Consider the following 23,505-nt stretch of genomic DNA (forward strand, 5'->3'; position numbering starts at 1 on the left):
TATGTGGAAACCTGAATCTTGAGGAAAATCTATAGACAACATTACAAGTCACTTCACCATCTAACCTGCAGAAACGTGTGTACTTACCAGTAATGAGCTGGGGGATGGGCTGTCTCCCTAGGCACAGCAGTGTCCCTGGTCTCAGAGCTACGCTGTGTCTTTTCACTTTGCAGTCCATTGCTGACGGCTTTAAGGAGGCTGTTCGTTACGTCCTGCCACGTCTTATGCTGGTGCCGGTGTATCATTGTTGGCATTACTTCGAGTTGTTAAAGGTAAGGCAAAAGCTTCCTCTGACAAAGTCATTAGATTTATAAATCCTAAAACCAAAATTTTATCTGATTTTATTATTCCTAATTTTTTTCTCATAAAAATGTAGTAGCCTAGGGCTAGGGATGAACACAGTGGTAGAGTCCTTGCCCATTATGTGAAGCCCTGGGCTCGTCCCTAGCCGGCCAACAAGCACAAGAACCCAGAAGGATACATGCTAACATTTCCAACTTCTGTCCCAAGGTCTTGGAAAAAACCATGGATTACTCCTCATCACATCGTCTTCATGTGTAGACAGATAAAAGTTTATTCTTGTATCAGTTTGTAACATGGACTCTCAAATTATCAGCCTTAATGGAACAGTGCCACTGTACCAATCTTTGAAAAAAAATTAGTTTTAGTTTTAGAATTATTACAGAATATCTTTTTATTATGTGACTATTTCTTATATGTAAACAATGTATCTTGATTAAATTCACACATCCTCCTCCTCCCATCCCCCCAGGCATTCCCAGCACTTCCCTCTCCCCTTTTTATGTCCTCTCTTTTAAGCCCACAGAGTACAGTTATTTCTGCCTGTTGGAATGCTAACCTATATTATAGAAGTGATAATTTTATCTATAACATTGTTCAAAGTTTTCATCTAGTTTTATCTTATTAAGAAAACCATTTTTTATTTTTATTTTCTATGTATAAGTGGGTTTTTTGCATGTATGTATATATGCCACATGTGTGCTTAGTGCCTGGGAGACTAGAAGAGGGCATAAGCTCCCTGGGACTGGAGTTCCAGATGGTCATGTGGGAACTTGCTAGGAACTGAACCTAGGTCTTTTACAAGCAAATGCTCTTAATGTCTGATCCATCTCTCTAGCCTGAGAAAATCACTTTGAAGTCTTCATGGAGATGATGTTCTTCATCTCTTAGTGTATATACCAAACACACACAATTGTGTATGTGCATGTATCGGAAAGATGGAGGGAGAGGATAAATGAAAGCATGAGTAAATTGGTTTCTTTTTGTTATAGACAGGATTTTATGTAGCCCAGCCTGGCCTTGAATTCATTGTGTAGCTGAGGGTATCCTTGAAGTCCTGATCGTTCTGCCTTAACCACCAAAGGGCTGAGATTCCCGGCATGCTCTGTCTATATACATAGCATAAATAATAACTCTCTGTTTTAATTTTCTGACTGGCCCCTAGTCTTAGTCACATTGGCTAAGAGTTCTTTAGTGATTAATTGTAGCAGAAGTGACCTTCAGGTGAGCCGAGCTGTCATAGTCCAAGTCATCGTGCTCTTAGGTGCACAGTGGTAATGAAGGTAGCCTTGTAGGCATCCAGCCAGGCTGGAGAGGACGTTAAAATGTCGGCTGTGAAGTAATGATAGGACTACTGAAACTTCACCTCTTTGTTTTGGTTTTTTGGTTTCTTGTTGTTGTTGTTGTTTGAGACAAGGTTTCTTTATGTAACAGCCTTGGCTGTCCTGGGACTCACTGTGTAGACCATGCTGGCCTTGGGCTCACAGAGATCCACCTGCCTCTGCTTCCTAAGTACGTTATGTATCAATTAGTCTCCAAGGATGAAACTAATATCATCTATTTGTGCACAAAAAATGATGAACTCACTTAATGGATAATGAGATACCATAAAAATGTATTCTAAAAATGTATTCTTGATGTACATGTTCACTAGAAATTACCAAGTAAATTTTTGGCATAGATGTCTAAAAGACACTGTAGTCTAACTATTATCCTGGTATTATTAACTGTGGGGTCAATGGACAAACTCTAAACAAGCAATTGCCCCAATAGTACAGGATCCTAAAGGCAGGCATTGAACAATCAAGCAGAAAGCTGATTCACTTGAAGAGCAATAAAGAAAAATTAGGAAAGAAAATTTTATTGAGTACATTGGGATATATTTGCAAAAGGAAAACAGTGGAAATAGGCAGAAATGCTTACATGCTGTCTGGAGTTGGGGAAATCAGCGGTACCAGGGGAGAGAATGAGAACTGCCAGCCAAGCTCCATCTTTCTCTCCGCTGTCTGAGGCCCTGACATGAGCAGAAAGCTCTTCATGGTGAGGGCTCTAAAGCTTCAGGAATGACAACATGCGGGAACCACTGTCTGATTGACGAAGCTACCAGCTCAGGATCTTTACTTTTAATTAACCCACAACAGCAGTCAGAACAAATAGGAACATGGAATGGAAAGTAAGTCACCGAAAGGCGATACTTCAAACCACAAACGGTCTAAATGACTCACAAAAAAAGGTTCTTCAAAGGCCAGTAACTGCACTTTCAAACTCATTAGTAATCAGGAAACACAAAAAAACCCACAACCATAATCTGTGCATCAGATGACCTATTTGAAACTCTGAAAACAAGCAGAAAAGGCAAAATGAGATAATATATATTCTGGTGGTAGTGTAAACTATACAGCCGGCTTTGGAAAATAGTGTGACATCACTAAATTTGAAGATGTGTGCACTAAGACAGTTTTACCTATGAGTACATACTCAGTAGTTCTCAACCTGTGGGTCTCACCCCTTGGGGGTCACATATCAGATATTTACACTATGATTCATAACAGTAGAAAAATTACAATTATGAGGTACAATGAAATAATTTTATGGTTGGGGTCACTTCAGCATGTGAAACTATATTAAGGGGTTGCACAATTAGGAAGGTTGAGAACCACGGCTCTAGAACAGTGCAAGCAGATGTGTACCAAGAGCTATGTGAAGGGGAAAGGTGTGTGCCATCAACCTGACAACCTGAGTTTGGTCCCCAGGACCCCTCCTACAGCTGCCTCTGCCCTCCACACGTGTGTGGACTCTCAATCCATACGTGCACACAGAACAAGTAAACATCTGTCATCTGTGATTTCAGACAGCAAAACACTGCCAACCAGGAAAGGATAAACTGCAAAATATTGGTAACAACAGGAGAAAACTATGTGGCACATTGTCAGTGACGCCTAGAAACACAGCCGTGAGAGATGATAGTATTCCTGTGTACCAAGCTTTAAATCCAGTTTTCAGTGGACACTCATCTTTTGGTTACTGTGGATTTTCATAAGGATTATATATACCGACTATTTTCCATGTTATTGTTAGCCATTTCTGCACCTCTTTAGAAAAAAAAATGTCTGTTTACATCCTTTGTTCATTTTTTAGTCAGGTTGTTTTTGTGGTAAGAGTTCTGTATATATTACCAACCCCTAAACAGATCTGTGATGACATTTTTAAGATATTATTTTAACTCAGCTCTATTCCTTGATAAGCTCCACTGCATTTTAAGCCTCTTTGGCTCAAGAACCCGAAGGACGCAGGGGAGATCGTCGATTCGAGAGTGTTGCATGCCTTTAGGGGCAGGAAGCAATCTGAGAGAAGTATCTGTTTCGTGATATACCTAGACTAGTGAACGTAATAGAAATATTACCTGCAATTTATTTTTCAAAATTAGGTTTATGATAAGGCAGAGGTGGAAAACTACATAGTGATAAACTATAGCATGCCATCTGTGGTTCCCTATCTTAAAACACATTGGGGTTGTTACCAAACCACTTGTTTTGTGAAGATAAATTTTAGGGTTTTTAAATTTTGTTTTTTGAGTATAGGTGCTTTTGCCTGTATCTATGTCTGTGTACCATGAGTTTGCCTTGTGCCCACAGGCACCAGAAGAAGCTGTTGGATCCCCTGGGGCTGAGTTACAGACAGCTGTGACCTGCCATATGTGGGTGCTGGGAATTGAGCCTGAGTCCTATGGAAGAGAAGCTAGTGTTCTCATCTCTCCAGCCCCAATTTTAGGTACTTTTAGTAGTTTTTTTTTTAATACTTATTTTATTTATTTATTATGTATACAATATTCTGTCTGTGTGTATGCCTGCAGGCCAGAAGAGGGCGCCAGACCTCTTTACAGATGGTTGTGAGCCACCATGTGGTTGCTGGGAATTGAACTCAGGACCTTTGGAAGAGCAGGTGGTGCTCTTAACCACTGAGCCATCTCTCCAGCCCCCTTTTAGTAGTTTTTAAAAAGACTATGTTTTAGATTTTTTTCTTAAGATATACTTCAGTCTTTATGCAAAAGTTCACTTCTCAGTTTATAAACAACTTTATAATTACTATAGTTAAATAAAAATTTATGTATGCCCTTTTTTTAAAATTTTGGGTTTTCAAGACAGAGTTTCTCTATGTATCCCTGACTGTCCTGGAACTCAGTCTGTAGACCATTCTGTCCTCAAACTCAGACATCTGCCTGCCTCTGCCTCCCAAGTGTTGGGATTAAGGTGTTCACCACCACACTGGCATATATATCCTTTATTATAAGTGATACTGTCTTAGTTATGTTTCTGTGTGATAAGACACTGATCAAAAACACCTTGGGAAGGAAGGGGTTTATTTTATTCTGCATTTCTGTCACGGCTCTACCTTGTCCCGCAAGGATGACGCAACCACCGGAGCTCTTCTCACTGCAGTTTTATTCCAGGACTTTTTACACTTCTCTCTCTCTTCCCCTCTCTGGGCAAACCTCTCCCAGCCCTTAAGTAGGCATGGGCTGCCAACCCCGAACTGCCAGGTGGGCACTGCCCATAGGTTCACGCATATGCAGGCAGCTGATAATCATTGCGTGATCATAGCATAGGTCAGGCCTTAGCCATCTCAGGAGTTGATTATACATCTCCATCAGGTGTGAGTCCACGCAGCTCGCTACACATTTCCAAGTAGCAGTTCCACCACTGAGGGAACTTAAGGCAGAAACTGAAGTAGAGGCTGTGGAGGAACACTGCTTACTCCATTATCCCCATGGCTTGCTCAGCCTGCTTGCTTATAGCACCCAGAATGACCTGCTCAGACATGCACTACACACAGTGAGATGTCAGTCATCAAGAAAATGTCCCACAGACTTGCCTACAGGGCCAATCTGAAGAAGGCATCTTCTCAGTTTAAGTTTTCTCGTCCTAGATAACTCATTTCAGATACGATTTTTTGATTGTTTGTTGGGTTTTTTTTAAAACAGAGTTTATGTGGTGTGTGTGTGTGTGTGTGTGTGTGTGTGTGTAGCCCTGTAGACCAGACTTGCCTTGAACTCAGAGATTCTCCTGAGTGCTGGAATTAAAGGTGTGTGCTATCACCACCTGACTCCTTTCAGATCTGATTTATTCAAAGTCAAATAACAGTCTTTTAGTCCTTGGACATTTCCTTGAAATTTATCAGCAGAATAAAAATTCTCTTCAAGAGGTCTATAAAGTTTAATATTAAGATACATTATTAATAACTTAGTGAGATTCATTAAGAAAGGTTAGCCAAGGGGCTGGAGAGATGGCTCAGAGGTTAAGAGCATTGCCTGCTCTTCCAAAGGTCCTGAGTTCAATTCCCAGCAACCACATAGTGGCTCACAACCATCTGTAGATGGGTCTGGTGCCCTCTTCTGGCCTGCAGGCATACACACAGACAGAATATTGTATACATAATAAATAAATAAATATTTTTAAAAAAAGAGGTTAGCCAATATTGAGTTTCTTTAGGAAATAATTTTTACCTTTCACCCTAGAACCCAGATGAACTCCTTCCACTTGGATTCAATAGTTCCCATGGCATGCAGCCTTTGCTGAGCTGCAGCTGTGCAGGTGTCTGTGCATTTGTGGGACGAGGAGTGGGGCTGGAGATCAGAGACTGGCCCTTGCTAGGCAAGTGCTTGATCCTGAGCTGTATCCCATGTATCCCAGCCACTCACTGTGTGTTCAGTGGAAGGAGTTTTGTTTGTTTGTTTTTTTACTGATCACCAAATTTAGGCACAGACCAGTGTTTTGCAGAGTTCAGTCGGCTCTCATTGTAGAGAGGCACAGGGCACTTGAGGTGAGAGCTCCTGGTTTGACTGGCTTTGCTGTTCATATAGGACAAATGACATGACCTTTCTGCACATACCTTGTCTGATCTATGCACATATGTTATGATACTTCATATCTCGTTGAGTTGTAATAAAGATTAAATAAACAAGCCGGGCAGTGGTGGCGCATGCCTTTAATCCCAGCACTTGGGAGGCAGAGGCAGGCGGATTTCTGTGAGTTCGAGGCCAGCCTGGTCTATAAGAGCTAGTTCCAGGAAAGGAACCAAAAAACTACGGAGAAACCCTGTCTCCAAAATCCCCCCCCCAAAAAGATTAAATAAACAAATAAAAGATCATGCACAGAGAACTAAAAGTATTCAGTTATTTATATATAAAGACAAAAGATTTGAGTATCACACACACACAATCCTGATTACTTTTGACAACTGCCTGTTGGGTACTAACCATATTATACTAAAAATAGACAAAAAAAAGGTGTATCTCTATTGTTTAAGGGCTTTATTATAATTTAATGAAGAATTTGGATATCAAAGAAGTAATTAGAATAAATGCTTAATAATCCATTCATATGTTGATAAGCTGATAAGCATAAAGAATGTAATACATATATATTCACACGATGAATTTTTACTCAGCTATGAATAAAAATGAAATCATGACATTTGCAGGAAAATAGAATAGGAAATTAATTATTATCTTAAGTGAAATAGCCCAGGCTCGTACCATGTTCTCTCACATGTCAGTGTTGGATTTTAAATTTTATATATGTAGGAACGAGAGTGTTAGTCATAAAAGTGGCTCCTGAAAAGGGAAGAAGGTCTTAACGTAGGGAGAAGAGGAGAAATAGATGGCAAAGAATGCATGTGGCATGAAAGCAGAAGGCAGAGACTTGACTAGGAAGGAGACTGGCGGGGGAAGCACAGACACGGAGGCAGTGAGCGAAGAGCAAAGTGTGTGTGAAAATGCCGTACTGGAATCTAGCACTTTGATTCTACTTTAAAACTAAGAACAAACTTTCCAAAATGCAGTAGGCGTGTAGGATAACTGGTATAGAAGTAACCAGCTTTGCCCGGGAAGTCAGAAAAAATCTTAGAGGCTTGGCTGTATGGGAGCTTATCTGTCTGTGTCTGTGTTATTTATTTGGAAGAATCATGTAAACCAATGCCGAGGAACTCTGCAGATGAAGAGGAACAATAAACTTGACAACGCAGCACTTACTAGGTCCTGTAATAGAGGAAATGTTCCTCAAAGGACATTACTGAGACAGTTTATAAAACTCTGTATTCTAGATGAATAGAGCCTTTTGTTGTTTGTTGAGCCTGAGTCCCATGTAGTCCAGGCTGGTCTGCTGTGTAGATGAGAATGACCATGAACTCCCAGTCCTCTATCCCCACTTCCCAAGTGCTAGGATTACAGGTGTGTGCCACCACACGGTTTATGCTGTGCTGAGCCATGGTGGTGCTAGGCAAGCACTCTACCAATGAGCTATATCCCTAATCTAGGATCATAGAGCTTTATTGTTGTAAAATTTTGTGAAGTTGATCTGAACTCTGTTCTGATTCCACAAAAGAACATTCTTTTTTTTGTTTTGTTTTGTTTTGTTTTTTCGAGACAGGGTTTCTCTGTGGTTTTGGAGCCTGTCCTGGAACTAGCTCTTGTAGACCAGGCTGGTCTCGAACTCACAGAGATCCGCCTGCCTCTGCCTCCCGAGTGCTGGGACAAAAGAACATTCTTATTCTAAGATGTACTGCTGAAATACTAACAGTGTAAAGAACACCGCTTAAAGGTAATTTTTCAATTTCCCTAAGATTGAATGGTTATTTTAGAAATATACACATTCTATAGAAATAAATGCTTATCTCATATCCATAATTCTGTTCATTTGAGACTAGAGAAGTGTTATTGTCCTACCCCACAAATTGATAGCCTTAGGTCATAGCAGTCAGTCTTCCCAAAGGGAACCTTCCAGAAAGATAAGATGTTTTCTCAGCTCTTATTTCCCATGTTTTGTAGCATGAGCCAATAGTCTGTCTAAGAAGTGTGTGTGTGTGTGTACACGTATGTATGTACATACAAATACATACATGTTAGAGAGTTAGGAATCAATCTACCATCAAGCTCACAGTTGTTGACAGTCATGATTAGCTACAAGAATAACAGAATTTGTCAACATTACTGACAAAAAAATCCTTGTGACAACTTACGTGAGTAACATTTCATTTCATTTATGGTGGACACCCCACTGTAGGTACTGACAAGGTAAATCAATGAGTTACAGAGCCATAAAGAAATCATCTCATCTAGGATTGAGGAATTAGACATGGTAGAAGGAGAGAACTGACTCCCACGGGCTGTCCTCTACTCTGAGAGTGATTTGCGATATAAGGATATTCCGGAAGTTCTTCAAAGCCATTCAGCCGTGTTTCCCCTTCTCTGTGAGGAGAGGCATGGGTAAGGTTGGGGGATGGTATGCACACAAAAGAATACGGATGGGGCAAAATGTTAGTAATAGAAACTTGAGTATTCAGAATTTTTTGTTATTTTTGCAACTGTTCTATACATTTAACATTGCTTGTAAATTAACAGTAAAAGAGGGAAGGTATTATTTGAAAAGAAACTTCAACATTAAGAAGCATTTTGTGGTGTATTGGAGGCAAGTTCACCAGTTGGGTGAGTAGGCCAGGGCACAGCACAGAAAGCCCCAGAAACATGGAAGAGTTTGACACATATGCAGCTGATTCACCACCGTGATTTCTGTGGTGTAGAATGCATCCTTTCAAATCCTGTAGAGAAGCAGTGTGGATCTCCATCAAGCTGACATTTAGGTCTCACTCTTAGCTATGCGTGTGCCTCGGCAGAGACTCACCTAGACATGCAAAGCTCTGGGTTCCATCCCCAATGCCACAGACAGTCTCCGTTTATCTTAGTGCTGAAAATCAAAGAAATAGTTAGCAAGTTATTGAACTGAGATTGTACCATGCAACAATTGTCTTAGGTACTCCCACTACCGGGAAACTCTAAATCTCCTGACGTTTTTTTCTGTTTGACAAACTTGTAATTATTGTATGACTGTTTAAAGACAACATGTGAATTTGCTTGAATAGAATTAGGGAGAGGAGAAATTTAGTAGTTTTATAACTGAATTTAGGGTAGTTCCAAGTTTGGTAGAATTTCACAGCTGCTGATAATTGAAGATTTTAATGAAAAATAACAAACCTATAGTAGACATTTCATGCCATCAACATTCTTCTTTAAGATATATGAGAGAGGGGGGTGGGAATCTCACTATGTAGCTTATTCTGGAACTCACGATACAGGCCAGGCTGGTCTTGAACTCACAGAAATCTGCCTGTTTTTGGCTCCCGCATGCTGGGATTAAAGTGTGGACCACTACACCAGCTATTAAAATATTTTAATGTAGAGCTTAGATGACTCTTTTTATAAGAAATCTTTTTTAATTTTCACTTTTTATGTGTGTGTTTTGCCTGTATATATGTCTGTGTACCATGCAAGTATATTGTCTACAAAACAAAAAGAAGGTGTTGAGTCCCCTGGAACTGGAGTTACAGATGGTTGGAAGCTGCCATTGGGTTCTAGGAACCAAACCTGGGTCCTCCAGCGAGTGCTCTTAACCACTGGGCCATCTCCTAAGCCTGAGAAGTCTTTTATATAGACAAAGTAAATAACTTTTATTATGTGGTTACCTAAAATTCAGAATAACAAAACCTGATCCTTTTTCAAACTTTGGGTTGTTTATTTTATTTCGCTCATTATCTTTTCAGTGTTTATTTAGTAATCTAGATATTAAGACACTACTTCTAATATAGTCATTTTCATTGTTAATCTTTTGGTGGCAAGATTTTTTTAGATACCCTTGGAAAATCCGATGTCTGTCTTCCAAGTAGGGGACAATTGAAAGGTTTGGGCCAGATCTACAGCAACATTCAAATAGTTAACCTTTGAACTCCTTGAAATACGAGGAGAGCCTTTCTTGAAATAGGAGGAGACTTTCTGGTTAAGATTGTGAAATAAATTTGAGTGTCAAAATTTCTTTGAAGTGATAATTTTCTCATAGTTATTACTTAAATATATATTTATATACTTTCCATATATAATATCTATATAATACTTGGCTCTCTATCGAAAAAGTTTAAAATATTGGCATATAATCTTATATAAATAACTTTATTAAAAAGTATTTTTTCTTTTTGAGAGGAAGTTTTCTTCTGAGTGAAATATAAAAGAAAATTTTCAGTAGATGAAATAAAGCCAAAATTTGAAGAATTAAAAAATAACTTGTAAAACTTTAATTCTAAGGATGATTAAAATTTAAAATATTAACTTTCATGATTTCTTGGTACTAGAGTGGTGGACTTTAATGTTATAAAAATATCCTCTTGTGGATGATCTGGTTTCAGTTGCCAGTACCCATGTGATGGCTCACATCCATCTGCGGCTTCAGTTCCTGGGCACCTGATGCCCCCTTCTGGTCTCTGTGGGCACTAGGCACACATGGTGTGTAGATATACATGTAAACAAAACAGCCATATACATATAATAATTTAAAAATTAAAAGTCTATCAATAAAACCCTTTATAATGTTTGCTTACATGCAACTTAATATACATTGAAGCGTTAAAATTTATCTATTGTATAACGAATATATGTAAACTTTTTGAAATTACCAGAACATAAGTATTTAACTATTAAAGAGCATGTAATAATTTTAGGAGTTAATCTTATTTTCTGCTTTCATATTCGTGAATTAAAGTAGCTTTAAAATTTTTTTAATCATGGGTGTATAGTGTTGAGTTAGGGTGTGGGCGCCATGGAGCATATGCAGAAGACAAGCTTCGTGGAGTTGGTTCTCTCCTTCACCTTTACATGGGTTCTGGAGACTGAGCTCATCATCTGGTTCCCTCCTTCACCTTTACATGGGTTCTGGAGACTGAACTCATCATCTGGTTTGTGCAACAAGCACTTTAAACACAGAACCATCTTGCTGACCCTGAAAATAACTTAAACATCATGATTTAAATACTTTAAATTGTTTGTGTGTTGAAAGTATGATGGTGTATATAATTATACAAAGTTATAGCTGTCTTTATTAAGCACTTTAGTCTTTTTACTGCATCCAAATATCTGACAAGGAGCAGCGTGAGTGAGGAATGGGTTACTCTGGTTTACAATTGAAGGACACAGCATCCTCAGTCAAAAAGCTCCACCTTCTGTGGGTCAACAGCCCTTCCCAAACTGTGCTACCAACTTGAACTTAGTGTCCAAACACTTTAACCTGTGGGAGACATTGCATATTCAAGCTAGTGCATCAGTACATTTAAGTTTTGAATATTTGTTGCTGCTTTAACTACAACGACGTTGAGAATAGAACCAAGCAATGTAATTTTATCTTTTTCCTCCTTAGCAGTTGAAAGCATGTAGTGAAGAACAGGAAGACAGAGAGTGTTTGAATCAGGCTATCACTGCTCTCATGAATCTCCAGGGCAGCATGGACAGAATTTATAAGCAGCATTCACCTAGACGCCGACCAGGGTAATTTGAGATTGTTCCAAATATGAATGTTTATGTTTCCCTCATTGTGTGTGATGCTTACTTTTCCCAAGTTTGTTTTAACTGTATTTTTTTGAGATAGATAGATAGATAGATAGATTGATTGATTGATTGATTGATTTGTGCATGCATGCAGTATCCTGCCTGTAGGCCAAAAGAGGGCACCAGATCTCATTCAAATGGTTGTGAGCCACCACGTGGTTGCTGGGAATTGAACTCAGGACTCTGGAAGAGCAGTCAGTACTCTTAACCACTGAGCCATCTCTCCAGCCCTCTAACTGCATTTTTAAAAGTTATGTTTGTCCTTTTTTGGTTTGTTTTAGTCAGGAAATGGCAAAATTACCATTGTTATACTGTAGGACATATTTGTTCATTTAAATATATGTTTAATGAAATTTTATGTTGTTTTTTGCAAGCAACATGGGATTTTTTCCCCTATAATTTTGGTTCTTATGACTCTAGAACTGCAGTACTTTGACAGTAGTGAACTTGGATCATTTGGTATTCAGGGGCAGGGCTAGAAGAAAATAATTGTTAGCAATATAATTTAATATTTGGTTACTTAAGCTTTTGTATGCTGGGTATTCAGACTCAGGGCTTTTTAATGCTAAGCATGTACTCAGTCATTTAACTAGACCCCTCAACTCAGCGTAATACTTTTGTTATTTGATTTGGTATTACATAATTATTATAATTTAATAAGCCAAATTAACCTTTCTTTATTTTTTTTAGGGACCCTGTTTGCCTATTTTACAATCGTCAATTAAGAAGCAAGCATCTAGCTATTAAAAAAATGAATGAAATTCAGAAAAACATAGATGGGTGGGAAGGCAAAGATATTGGACAGTGCTGTAATGAATTCATAATGGAGGGGCCATTGACCAGAATTGGTGCTAAACACGAGAGACATATTTTCCTCTTTGACGGCTTGATGATCAGCTGTAAACCTAATCATTGCCAGACCCGACTTCCCGGCTGCAGTAATGCAGAGTACAGGTTAAAAGAGAAGTTTGTCATGAGGAAAATTCAAATCTGTGATAAGGAAGACACTTGTGAATGCAAACATGCTTTTGAATTAGTTTCCAAAGATGAAAACAGTGTAATATTTGCTGCTAAGTCAGCAGAAGAGAAGAATAATTGGATGGCAGCCCTCATCTCCCTCCACTACCGAAGTACTCTGGACAGAATGCTGGACTCCGTGCTGCTGAAGGAGGAGAACGAGCAGCCGCTCAGGCTGCCAAGTCCAGACGCGTATCGCTTTGTGGTAAAGGACTCTGAGGAAAACATTGTTTTTGAAGACAACTTGCAAAGTAGAAGTGGAATCCCCATTATTAAAGGAGGAACTGTGGTGAAATTAATTGAAAGGTTAACATATCATATGTATGCAGGTATGTGAGACTAGGTTAACATATCATGTGTGCAGGTGTGTGATAGGTTAACATATCACATGTGTGCAGGTGTGTGAAACTAGGTTAACATATCACATGTGTGCAGGTGTGTGAAACTAGGTTAACATATTACATGTGTGCAGGTGTGTGAAACTAGCAAGTGCTTTCGTAGGGTCTGGGACCCGAGACAGGAAAAAAATAACAGAGTTGATGCATGGGAGTGGAGTGCCTTCCCAAATAATTAATGAAAAATCAAAAGGACTAAATAATTCATTAAATGTTTCTAAAATGTGTCATTAATTTCAGTGATTAATAAGTGCTCATAAAATGTTTATTTGTAAAATTAAAATTGGAAGCAGTTCTTCTTCTCATTTATCAAGAAATGGTTTAGGCCAGTCATTTGGGAAGTGGAGTGGAGACAAAAAGAGAAGGCATTCAAGGTCATCCGTGGCTACACAGCAGTTTCTGAAGGCAGCCTGAGCTACACGAAACCTTGTCTTTATAGGGAGGAAGGAAGGAGGGAAGGCGAGAGAGAGAAATGTTGCATCTGTCAGGAAAAAAGCTACACTGGGAGGCTCCAAAGTGGAAACAAAAAGGAAAGAAAGGAAAATGTGGTACTTAGAGTTAATTAAAGTGGATAAATTAAACATGAAATCTATTCTTTGCTCTGGTTTTTCAGATCCCAATTTCGTTCGTACTTTTCTTACTACATATCGTTCATTTTGTAAACCACAGGAATTGCTAAGCTTGCTGATAGAACGGTAAGAAAGACATCTCTCACACATGTTAACGTTTTTGTTTTTTGTTTTTTTTTGTTTTTGTTTTTTTTTTTTTTTTTTTTTTTTGGTTTTTCGAAACAGGGTTTCTCTGTGGTTTTGGAGCCTGTCCTGAAACTAGCTCTAGTAAACCAGGCTGGTCTTGAACTCACGGAGATCCGCCTGCCTCTGCCTCCCGAGTGCTGGGATGCTGGGATTAAAGGCGTGTGCCACCACCGCCCCGGCTATGTTAACGTTTTTGTACTTTGCAGAGGTCCTACTAATACTCAGTAGTTCCTGAACGCAGCTCGCTTGTGTTACAGCAACACTGCTGTTCTCTTCAACAGGCTTCCTGAGCCTCTGCCAGTGAGGGCGCGCTCCAGCATGCAATGGGGTTTTAAGTGGGAAACAGAAAAAACAAGCTTCAGTAGTGAAAATTGTATTTCAGTAAAGTTAATTTTGTTTCTTACAGATGTTTATTTACCTTTTTCTTTTGCAATAGACTTGTTATAAAATAAATATATATATACAAGGTTAAATAGAAGACTATAAGCCCTTTTATCCATTTAACTTCAGTAATCATTGACATATCTCGTTATTTTCTACAGATTTAGCTATCTTACCCCCAGGATTATTTTGAAGTAGATTCTAGACCAAGATTTTATCTAAATATTTCTATATGTATCTCTAAAAGATAATGCTTATTATTTTTAAAAATCATGTATTGGGGGCTGGAGAGATGGCTCAGAGGTTAAGAGCATTGCCTGCTCTTCCAAAGGTCCTGAGTTCAATTCCCGGCAACCACATGGTGGCTCTGTAATGGGGTCTGGTGCCCTCTTCTGACCTGCAGACATACACACAGACAGAATATTGTATACATAACAAATAAATAAAAAATATTTAAAAAAATAAAAAATAAAAAAAAAATAAAAATCATGTATTATTGAGCCTAAAAACAACAGTTCCTACATTGCTAGTATCTAAATATTAAGATTTAGGCTGAAATTTTTACTGTATTTTTAAGTAGCATTTTAAATGCTTTTGTAGTTAAAAATATAAAATGTTGACCTTTTCTGTGCTTATCAGTGCTACCTATAAAACTTTTAAAAATAAGAATAAGAATACAGGGACTAGAAAGATGGCTCAGAGGTTAAGAGCAGTAGCTGCTTTTCCTGAGAATCCTTGTTTGGTTCCCAGCACCCACATGGCCTATAACTCCAACTCCAATGGCTCTGGTCTCCATGGGCACCTATACATACACACACACTCCCTCATGCACACAGTTATGAACACATATAGAGGTATGTACAAATAGTAATAATAAAAATAAATTCTTAAAAAAGGAATACAAACTTTGGTACTAAACAGCGGAAGATTTCTTATGTGCGGGCTTCCCTCAGGGTGGGTGACGCAGTAACTGCTTCCTATGTGAAGATGGAAGAAGGATCGCTTAGCCAAAACCTCTTCCTGATGTAGCCAAAGTCTCTCTCATTTATATATGAACACATTTTTCTTCTCTTGATTTTATTCTCAGGTTTGAAATTCCGGAACCAGAACCTACTGAGGCAGACAAATTGGCACTAGAGAAAGGCGAGCAACCCATCAGTGCAGATCTGAAAAGATTTCGCAAGGAATACGTCCAACCTGTGCAACTCAGGTTTGACCCGAATATTACAGCTTTAAAATACTTTATTTTATAGTCCATACAGAAATTCTTAGCTCTTAGTTCAAATCCTCTGTCTTTAACTTATTTCAGCCAAGTTTCCCTCTTTCTCTTTAAAGGTAATTTTTAAATAACCCAATGTAGTTTAATTAATTAAATATATTGCACTGTTTATATCATGTGTATGTCCTTGACAGACTGTGTTTATACACTGAGATGTCTGTTTGCTCTTTATTTTTTGTCTGTACTGTGGTGTGCACGCATGTGTGTATGCATGTTCACATGGTATGGCACATATGTATACAGGTTCATGTGCATACAGAGCCCCAACGTCAACATCCAGTGTGTCTTTCTTGGTTGCTATCTGCTTTATTTATTGAGACAAGCTAGTGTAGCTAACTAACTTTCCCAGGGCTTCTCCAGTGTTTTCACGACAGAAGAATCTGTTGGGGCTGTAGGTAGCCACATAAACCTTTTTCCCCAGTTTTTTCTTCCACATCCCACTATGCTAGTGTAGTGATTGTGTATGCTTTCACAACTGTAACTCCTTCCCTCTTCAAAATATATAGACATTAGACACTCTAAGGGATCCTTGTAGAAGTGAATGTTTATTTGCTATATGTTGCTAGGTACTTACTGTATGCCAGCCATTACCCATTAGTGCTTTATCTTTTCTATATTATCCTTGCAACATCATTTTTTGTAGTGCTAGGGATGTATATAATTTTATGCATACTTCATATATAAGAATATTAAAACTGAGCAAGATAAGTAATTTGAAATAGATTTTATAAAGAGAGTGGCAAGATAGGGTTAAAATCCACTCCTGACTTCCTTAGCCAGCATATTTTTTTTCTACTAAGCATTGAAAATTTGAAATTCATTTGACTAGTCCCAACAACCCAAATGAGAACCAAAATAACTACTTGTCTCCATTGCAAACCTATTATTGTACAGATAGAAGACCCTTTCTCTGTGACCACCATGTCCTTGGTTGCTGTTGATCAGTAGGTTGCAGCTTCAGAACTGAGTTTGTTAATTATTTGTTTTCCACAGTAATTGCCACAAATAAATGCAGTCTCAGGTAATGGCAATGCCAATGGCTGTCTGATCCGAACATGGCTTTCCTTATAGAAGTTGAACTTATTTACCAATCAAAAACAGAGAAGTCTTCGAGACCAGCCTGGTCTACAGAGCTAGTTCCAGGACAGGCTCCAAAGCCACAGAGAAACCCTGTCTCGAAAAACCAAAAAAAAAAAAAAAAAAAAAAAAACCATTAAATTTTCTCTAAGAGCTGTAATACATTTGGTCTAATCTATAGTCAAATTAAGTCTCCTTATATGAGCATACATTTATGAAATTGCTATTTGGAGGAAGAAAATTATTTTTCTTAGAGAAAATTTTCTCTAAGAGCTGTAATACATTTGGTCTGATCTACAGAGAAATTAAGTCTCCTTCTATGACGCAGGCATTTATTAAATTGCTATTTGGAGGAAGAAAATGATCTTAGACTTAGTCATGTTGATTTTCTGTGTTTTAGCTTTATATTTATACCATATTACAAGTATAAAAATAACTGACTGCTATAATCTTATGGTACCACAATACTGTAATTCTACTGGGAAAAAGGGCAATATGGAAGTTATATGTTACTCTACTTAGGATGTTTCAGTGGCTTACAAAACACACACCTTTATGATAATTTCAGGAGTAGCAGGGCCAGATATCACAGGCCTGGAATCCCAGGTGCTCAGAAAGCTGAGTCAGGGAGATCAAGGTTGGTCTGGGCTACAGAGCAAGTTCAAGACCATTCTAAGCAATTAAATAAGACTCCTTCTCAAAGCATAAAGACATGGCTGGGGACAATTGTGTAGTGGTAGAGTACTTGCCTAACATGCTTAAGGCCTTGGTCCAATCTAAGTAGAGTAAATATTCAGAAATAGTAGAGATTAGATTGGAGTAGTTAAGGAAGACATCTTAAGGTAAAATTTAAGATTTCCCTGGAAGAATGTGTAGGATTTAGCTCCACAGAAACATGGTTGTACATACTGAGGAAAATGGGAAGTTGTACAAAGGCAGACTTGAGACTGATGTGCAGAAGAAATAGCCATTGGAATTGGTGTCAGAGGACAAAGAGAGAGTGGAGTGGGATCAAGTGTATGAGTCAAGAGGCCTGACATACATCAGCTGCTGAGCCTGTTCTGTGAGCACTGAGGATTTGGTAAAATGAAAGGTGGTTTTTCAACATTTTTGTGTTTGTTTTTTTTTTTTTTTTTTGGTTTTTTGAGATGGGTTTCTCTGTGTAACAGTCCTGGCTGTGCTTGAACTCACTCTGTAGACCAGACCACGCTGGCCTCAAACTCAGAGAGATCTGCCTGCCTCCCCAGTGCTGGGATTAAAGACGTGTGCCACCAAGTCAAGCAAGATGCGGGCATATTTTTACCGCACCTCAGAAAGATGCTCTGTGCCCTTCTCATAGAGCTGTGTCCATGCCCAAAGGCACTATTCTGATTTCCCCTCCATAAACTAGTTTTATCTTTTAATTACATTTAAGTAGGTCTTTATTATTTTCATTTCAGTCCTCTTAATTAAAATACTTTTGAGATTGATCCATGTTGTTTCTATCAGTAGTTTTAAAATTTATTGATATGACCTTATTGTCAATTGTAACTCTTTGACTCGGTGCAAACCAGTGGCTCAGAATGACTAGATGGAAAGTTTAGGTATATGTTCAGCTATAAAAGAAACTGTCAGAACTTTTCCGACATAGGGAGATTGTTGTGAGTTCCAGTGTCCATACCCCCACCTGTGTTTGTGGAGGCCCTGTTTTATGCCTCAACTGTATTTCTGAGTATATAGTTTCCCACTGTGCTTTGTTGCCCTTCGCGATTCATTATAAGAACTGTTGCTTCTTTCTGATTATTCATACTCGTAGTATAGAATCTGTTCAGGACATCTTGTCTGTTTTACTAAGTTGTCAATCTTTTATTTTTTTAATGGACGTATGGAGTGAACTGAGAAGGTTGCAGTCTCTACTATATTTTGTCAGGAAAAAATATTTTGTAAATATTAAATATTTTCTTCCACTTAATGGCTAGCCCATTAGTTTTTATACTGATGTTTTGATAAGCTGAAATGTTTAGTTTTGATAAAATCAGATGGTGAGACGTTCTTCTTTCATCTAACAACTTTAGAACTGTGTTGCTGTTGAAGGAAACAGAGCTGCTTGAATTGATGTAAGCATAAGCTAGAAGCCAGCAGTTCTGTGATCTCTTGATGCAGCCCTGAGCTGCTGCACTGACCAGCCCTCAGTAATGTGAAGTTGTTGCATACAAACAGCATGACACACACTGAGAGTAGCTGGATTTGCTCACCCTGCTGTGAGGGAAGAAAAGGGTCTAACTGCAGATGATAATTTTTTGAAGTAATGAAATAAAATTGCTAATGCAATTAGTTTATATTACAGTATATCTGTGGTAGTGAGTGGAAAATTGCATCTGTATAGAGGATTAAATCTGTATACTTGCAATATCAGAAGTAACCATATTGTGATATTACAAAACAAATGTTCTCTCCAAAGTAGTATTTTTGTCTTTGGAAATAAACAACAAGGTTACAGACTTTATTTGTAGCTTACAAAGAAATGATAGTGGTTGAATTTAGAATCAAACATAGTAAGTGATAAGTTTTCCATTCTATGTGAAAATGCATCAAAACTTATATTTCAAAAATGATTTTCAGGGACCTGGGAAAGGGTTAAGTCCGCAAAGTGCTTGCCATGCAAACATGAGGGCCTGAGTCCAATCTCCAGCACCCAGGTTAAGATCTGAGTATGATCGTGTGAGCCTGCAATCCTAGCCCTGAAGGGGGTGGGGACAGGAGGGGCCTGGAAACATGCCGGCCAGCCAACTTAACTTATTGGTGAGCTCCAGGTCCAGTGAGAGAGCCTGTCTCTGATGATGATGGTGATGATGACAGCAATAATGATGATGACGTAAAGGAGTGATTGAAGAAGACACATGATGTTGACTTCTCTCATACACACACACGCTTTTTCTATTTAAGAACTTAAAAATGTATTTTGTACTATGGAGCATGATTCTTTTATATATGAATAAAGAAAATGTTCTTTTTCTTAATAGGAATCGGTAATAAAGCACAGAAATGAGGTTTTATACTTTACAGCATCTTTAAAGTATCAGTTTACTGCACAGTCTGAAAATAGGCCTTTCTTATATTTTTGAATATTGAGTATATATTAGAGGTTTAAGTGTTGTATGTCTTTGCATATGGAATTCACTTCATAATAGAGAAATGAAAGAAGCTTAATTGAGCACTTAGTTTCACTAAATGTTTCTTTCCATTTTATCAGGATCTTAAATGTCTTTCGCCACTGGGTTGAACATCATTTTTATGACTTTGAAAGAGACCTGGAATTGCTTGAAAGACTAGAATCCTTCATTTCAAGTGTAAGAGGTATATTATTGAAAGGCTTAATTGAATCTTGTGTCATACATGAGTGTACTGTAGAAATAAACTACTTATCACGTTTAGAAAACTGACATCATCCTGCTGTCTCCTCTGGAAAATGTGATGTTTTTAGCGTCATCTGAAGTCATAGAACCTTGTCTTCTCAAGTGTCTGTTGTCTTCTGGTTTTGTCCTATCAGTGCTGGAGATGGAGCACAAGCCCTGCTGGACTCTAGGCCAGTGCTCTACCACACAGCAATCTCCTCGGCTGCCTTTGCAACATTTTGAGGATACTTCTTGTAGAGAAGTCAAAGACCTTTAAAGTAAATTTAGTATATTTAGGAGCTAACTTGCTGCTGTTTCAGAAGACTCAAGTGCTGTCCCCATCACCCCATCATGCTGCTAATGGTTGCCTAAACTCCAACTCCAGGCTGTCTGAACACTCATGGTGTATTCTCTCTCTCTCTCTCTCTCTCTCTCTCTCTCTCTCTCCCTCTCATACTCATAAAAAATTATCTTAAATAATCGAACATTTTATGTCACCTCAAGGTTCCATCCCTTCAACTAAATAAAATATGATTAAATTTTCCTCGTATTCTTCTTAATCTTGTTCTTTAATTTGGACCATTAACTTTGAAAAATAGTATTTATTTCTGGAAAAGTATTTCAGGAAATCCCTCTGCACCGGAAAGATAAGTGTTTCCTACTTGAAGTTTCGGGATTACAACCTACAATATGAAACTCTGGGACTTGATATTTAAGCATATAAAAGTTACCAAAATGTGCATTATTAAATAAAGCACAAATTTGTTTTAACTAACAGTATACGGCATTGCCGAAAAATAACACAGCAAGCCTAACTTTCTCCATGTCCTGTTTGTTGTTCTTTTCAAAAAAGCAGGAAGCAAATGTTTTCACTCACAGCTTCAAAGGCTTCCGTCTGTGCTTGGCTGGCTCCCTTGTTTGGGGTTGTGATTTGAGGCAGAGGCTGTAATAATGAAGCTGTTCACCTCATAGCAGCTAGGAAGCTAAGAGCTTGCCTGTTCTTTAAGGGAAATTTTATTTAAAATAGAGAATGTATTCCTTTGTCCAACTGTGAGATAGCAAAGATAGTTTTATTGTGCAAGAGCAGCCAGTGCTCCTAACTGCTCAGCCATCTCTCCAGCCCTTCATTTTATATTTTTGAGAAAGGTCTTGTGGATCCCAGGCGGGATTTGAACCCATTAATGTAGGGAAGGGTGATTCGGACTCTTGTTCCTCTTTCACCTTCTGCTTGCTGGGGATAAAGTATATCGAAGCTATTAATGGAAACAGTAAATTGTGCATAATCTAAACTTAAAATGTATGTTAGATTTATTTATTTAAAGAGAGTATGTGTGTGTAAATGTCATACATTCTTTCCTGTACAAATTATACCTCAAAATAACCAAATTTTTCATGAGGGAAACTTGATTTTTTAATAGAAGTAGTTTGCCTACTAATTGAAGACACAATGCTATATCACCTTCTACAGTGCTAATAAAGTAATAGTTCCAGAGGACAGAGTGACGGCTCAGTGACTGAGAGTGCTCATTGCTCTTGCAAAGGACCTCGCAGACGGCTCATAACTGCCTGGAACCTGCTCAAGGGGAAGCAGACATCCTCTTGTCTCCAAGGGCACCTGCACATACACACAGACACACACACACACTCATATTAAAAATTTTTAAATGGATTAGTGATTTAGAATTAGTAAACATCTCAAAAAGAGAAAAAAGCAGACACCTTTCATTGGAATTAGATTAGTGTCTATATCTCTGGTTAGATAAACATGGCAAATGATGCCATAGGTATGAAATTGCAAAAATACAAACTTGGAAAAATCCCATAGAACAAATGGCACAGGATAAATAATTTAGTTTCTTCAGCAAATAAATTGTAAGCATTTTGAATGATAAAAGGGGAACCTGTATATTAAGGAAAATTATATATTGACTAAATGTCATGTTTGTATCCTTTTTAAATTTAAATTTTATTTATTTATGTGCATGGATGTTTTGCCTACGTAAATGTATGTGTACCATGGAGGCAAGAAGAGGGCATTGGATCCCCTAGAACTGCAGTTACAGCCTGTTGTAGGTGCTTGGTACTGAGCTCGGCCACTGGAAGGTCAGCTGGTGCTCTTAACCATTGAGCCTTATCTCCAGCCCCTTATGTCGTTTTAAAAACAAGTCAACTATATGAAAACATTTGAGCTGGGTGGTGGTGCATGCCTTTAATCCCAGCACTGCCCAGGAGGCAGAGGCAGGCGGATCTACATGAGTTCGAGGCCAGCCTGGTCTACAAGAGCTAGTTTCAGGATAGGCACTGAAAACTTCAGAGAAACCCTGTCTCGAAAATCCAAAAAAAAAAAAAAAAAAGAAAGAAAAAGAAAATATTTGAAAGTTAAATTTGAATACTAGCAAAATATTTGAAGATATCCAGGTATTGCTTTGCTGGGTGTGGTGGCAATATCGGTGTTTAGGAAATGGAAGCCCAGGGGTTGAGAGTCCGAGGGCTCTGTTTAGACTACACAGTGGGAGTCTGTCTGAAGAAAGGTTTGGGACCAGTTTTTCTATGTAGCAGTGGTACTGTGATTACTGTGAAGTGTCTACGATCACATGCTTGAAAACGAGTGGAGTGGTGACGTCTTGTCGGTGTTGTAGCCCGGTGGTCAAGTCAAGGGCGCTTCTCTTGTTTCCCCAGGGAAGGCTATGAAGAAATGGGTAGAGTCCATTGCTAAAATCATCAAGAGGAAAAAGCAAGCTCAGGCAAATGGAATAAGCCATAATATTACCTTTGAAAGTCCACCTCCACCAATCGAATGGCATATAAGTAGACCAGGCCAGTTTGAGACATTTGACCTTATGACACTTCATCCAATAGAAATTGCACGGCAGTTGACGCTTTTGGAGTCTGATCTGTACAGGTAGGTAATGTTAATTTCTTGCTTTATTTCAAGAACTTCGGGTGTGCGTCTTACCTGTTTTCAGAATATTTTGCTACTTATACGTGAGTATTTAAGAATGGGCCAGAAGAATGAGAGGAGAAAACTGGCCCCTCCAAGTTGTCTTTGTGTCACCCCACCACACACATTGTAAAAAAAAAAAAAAAAAAGACTTCTGTTTTTGTTTTGAGACAGGCTTTTACAATGTAGTACTGACTAAGCCTCGATTAGAGGTTGCAGTCCCTAATGACAAGGTGATGACTGCTTCCAAGGCAGCCCCACTCCTGATGTGCCCTAGATTGCTGTAGTCCGAGACAGCGCGATCAGTCCGTGTGGATGTGAGGTTGTTGGCTGACCAGTGTGAATGGATGGTGTGTTGTGACGCAAGCCTTTCTGTCCAACCCAGGCTTCAGCGACTGCCGTAGACTGTGTAGGGACTGCTCCCTGCTGAAAAATAAGCCCCTACCATGCTCATGTCATAACCTTCTGGATCCAGAAGCCCCTCATTTGTATCCAGATGGGTGTGGTGGTATAAGCCTGTCAGCCCAGCAGTCAGGAGATAGACAGCAGGAGGATCTGGAGTTC

General features: G+C 38.7%; 1 protein-coding gene across 4 annotated transcripts in view; it reads left to right on the forward strand.

Annotated features, from left to right (window-relative positions):
* Positions 1 to 23,505, forward strand: part of Sos2 (SOS Ras/Rho guanine nucleotide exchange factor 2) — a 101,630-nt gene that overhangs the window by 59,372 nt on the left and 18,753 nt on the right. For 3 of the 4 annotated variants that reach the window (XM_041658369.1, XM_041658371.1, XM_041658372.1), the window contains 7 exons: positions 174 to 272; positions 11,535 to 11,662; positions 12,413 to 13,068; positions 13,748 to 13,829; positions 15,358 to 15,480; positions 19,859 to 19,962; positions 22,680 to 22,902. In XM_041658369.1, the coding sequence (XP_041514303.1) occupies positions 174 to 272; positions 11,535 to 11,662; positions 12,413 to 13,068; positions 13,748 to 13,829; positions 15,358 to 15,480; positions 19,859 to 19,962; positions 22,680 to 22,902 (1,415 nt within the window). The remainder of the gene's footprint in view (positions 1 to 173; positions 273 to 11,534; positions 11,663 to 12,412; positions 13,069 to 13,747; positions 13,830 to 15,357; positions 15,481 to 19,858; positions 19,963 to 22,679; positions 22,903 to 23,505) is intronic. The other variant, XM_041658370.1, reaches the window with a different exon arrangement.

This window comes from Microtus oregoni, unplaced genomic scaffold (assembly GCF_018167655.1).
Source record: "Microtus oregoni isolate MIOR12 unplaced genomic scaffold, Mior012 000009F_ref0000495, whole genome shotgun sequence".
NCBI classification, from domain to species: Eukaryota; Metazoa; Chordata; class Mammalia; order Rodentia; family Cricetidae; genus Microtus; species Microtus oregoni.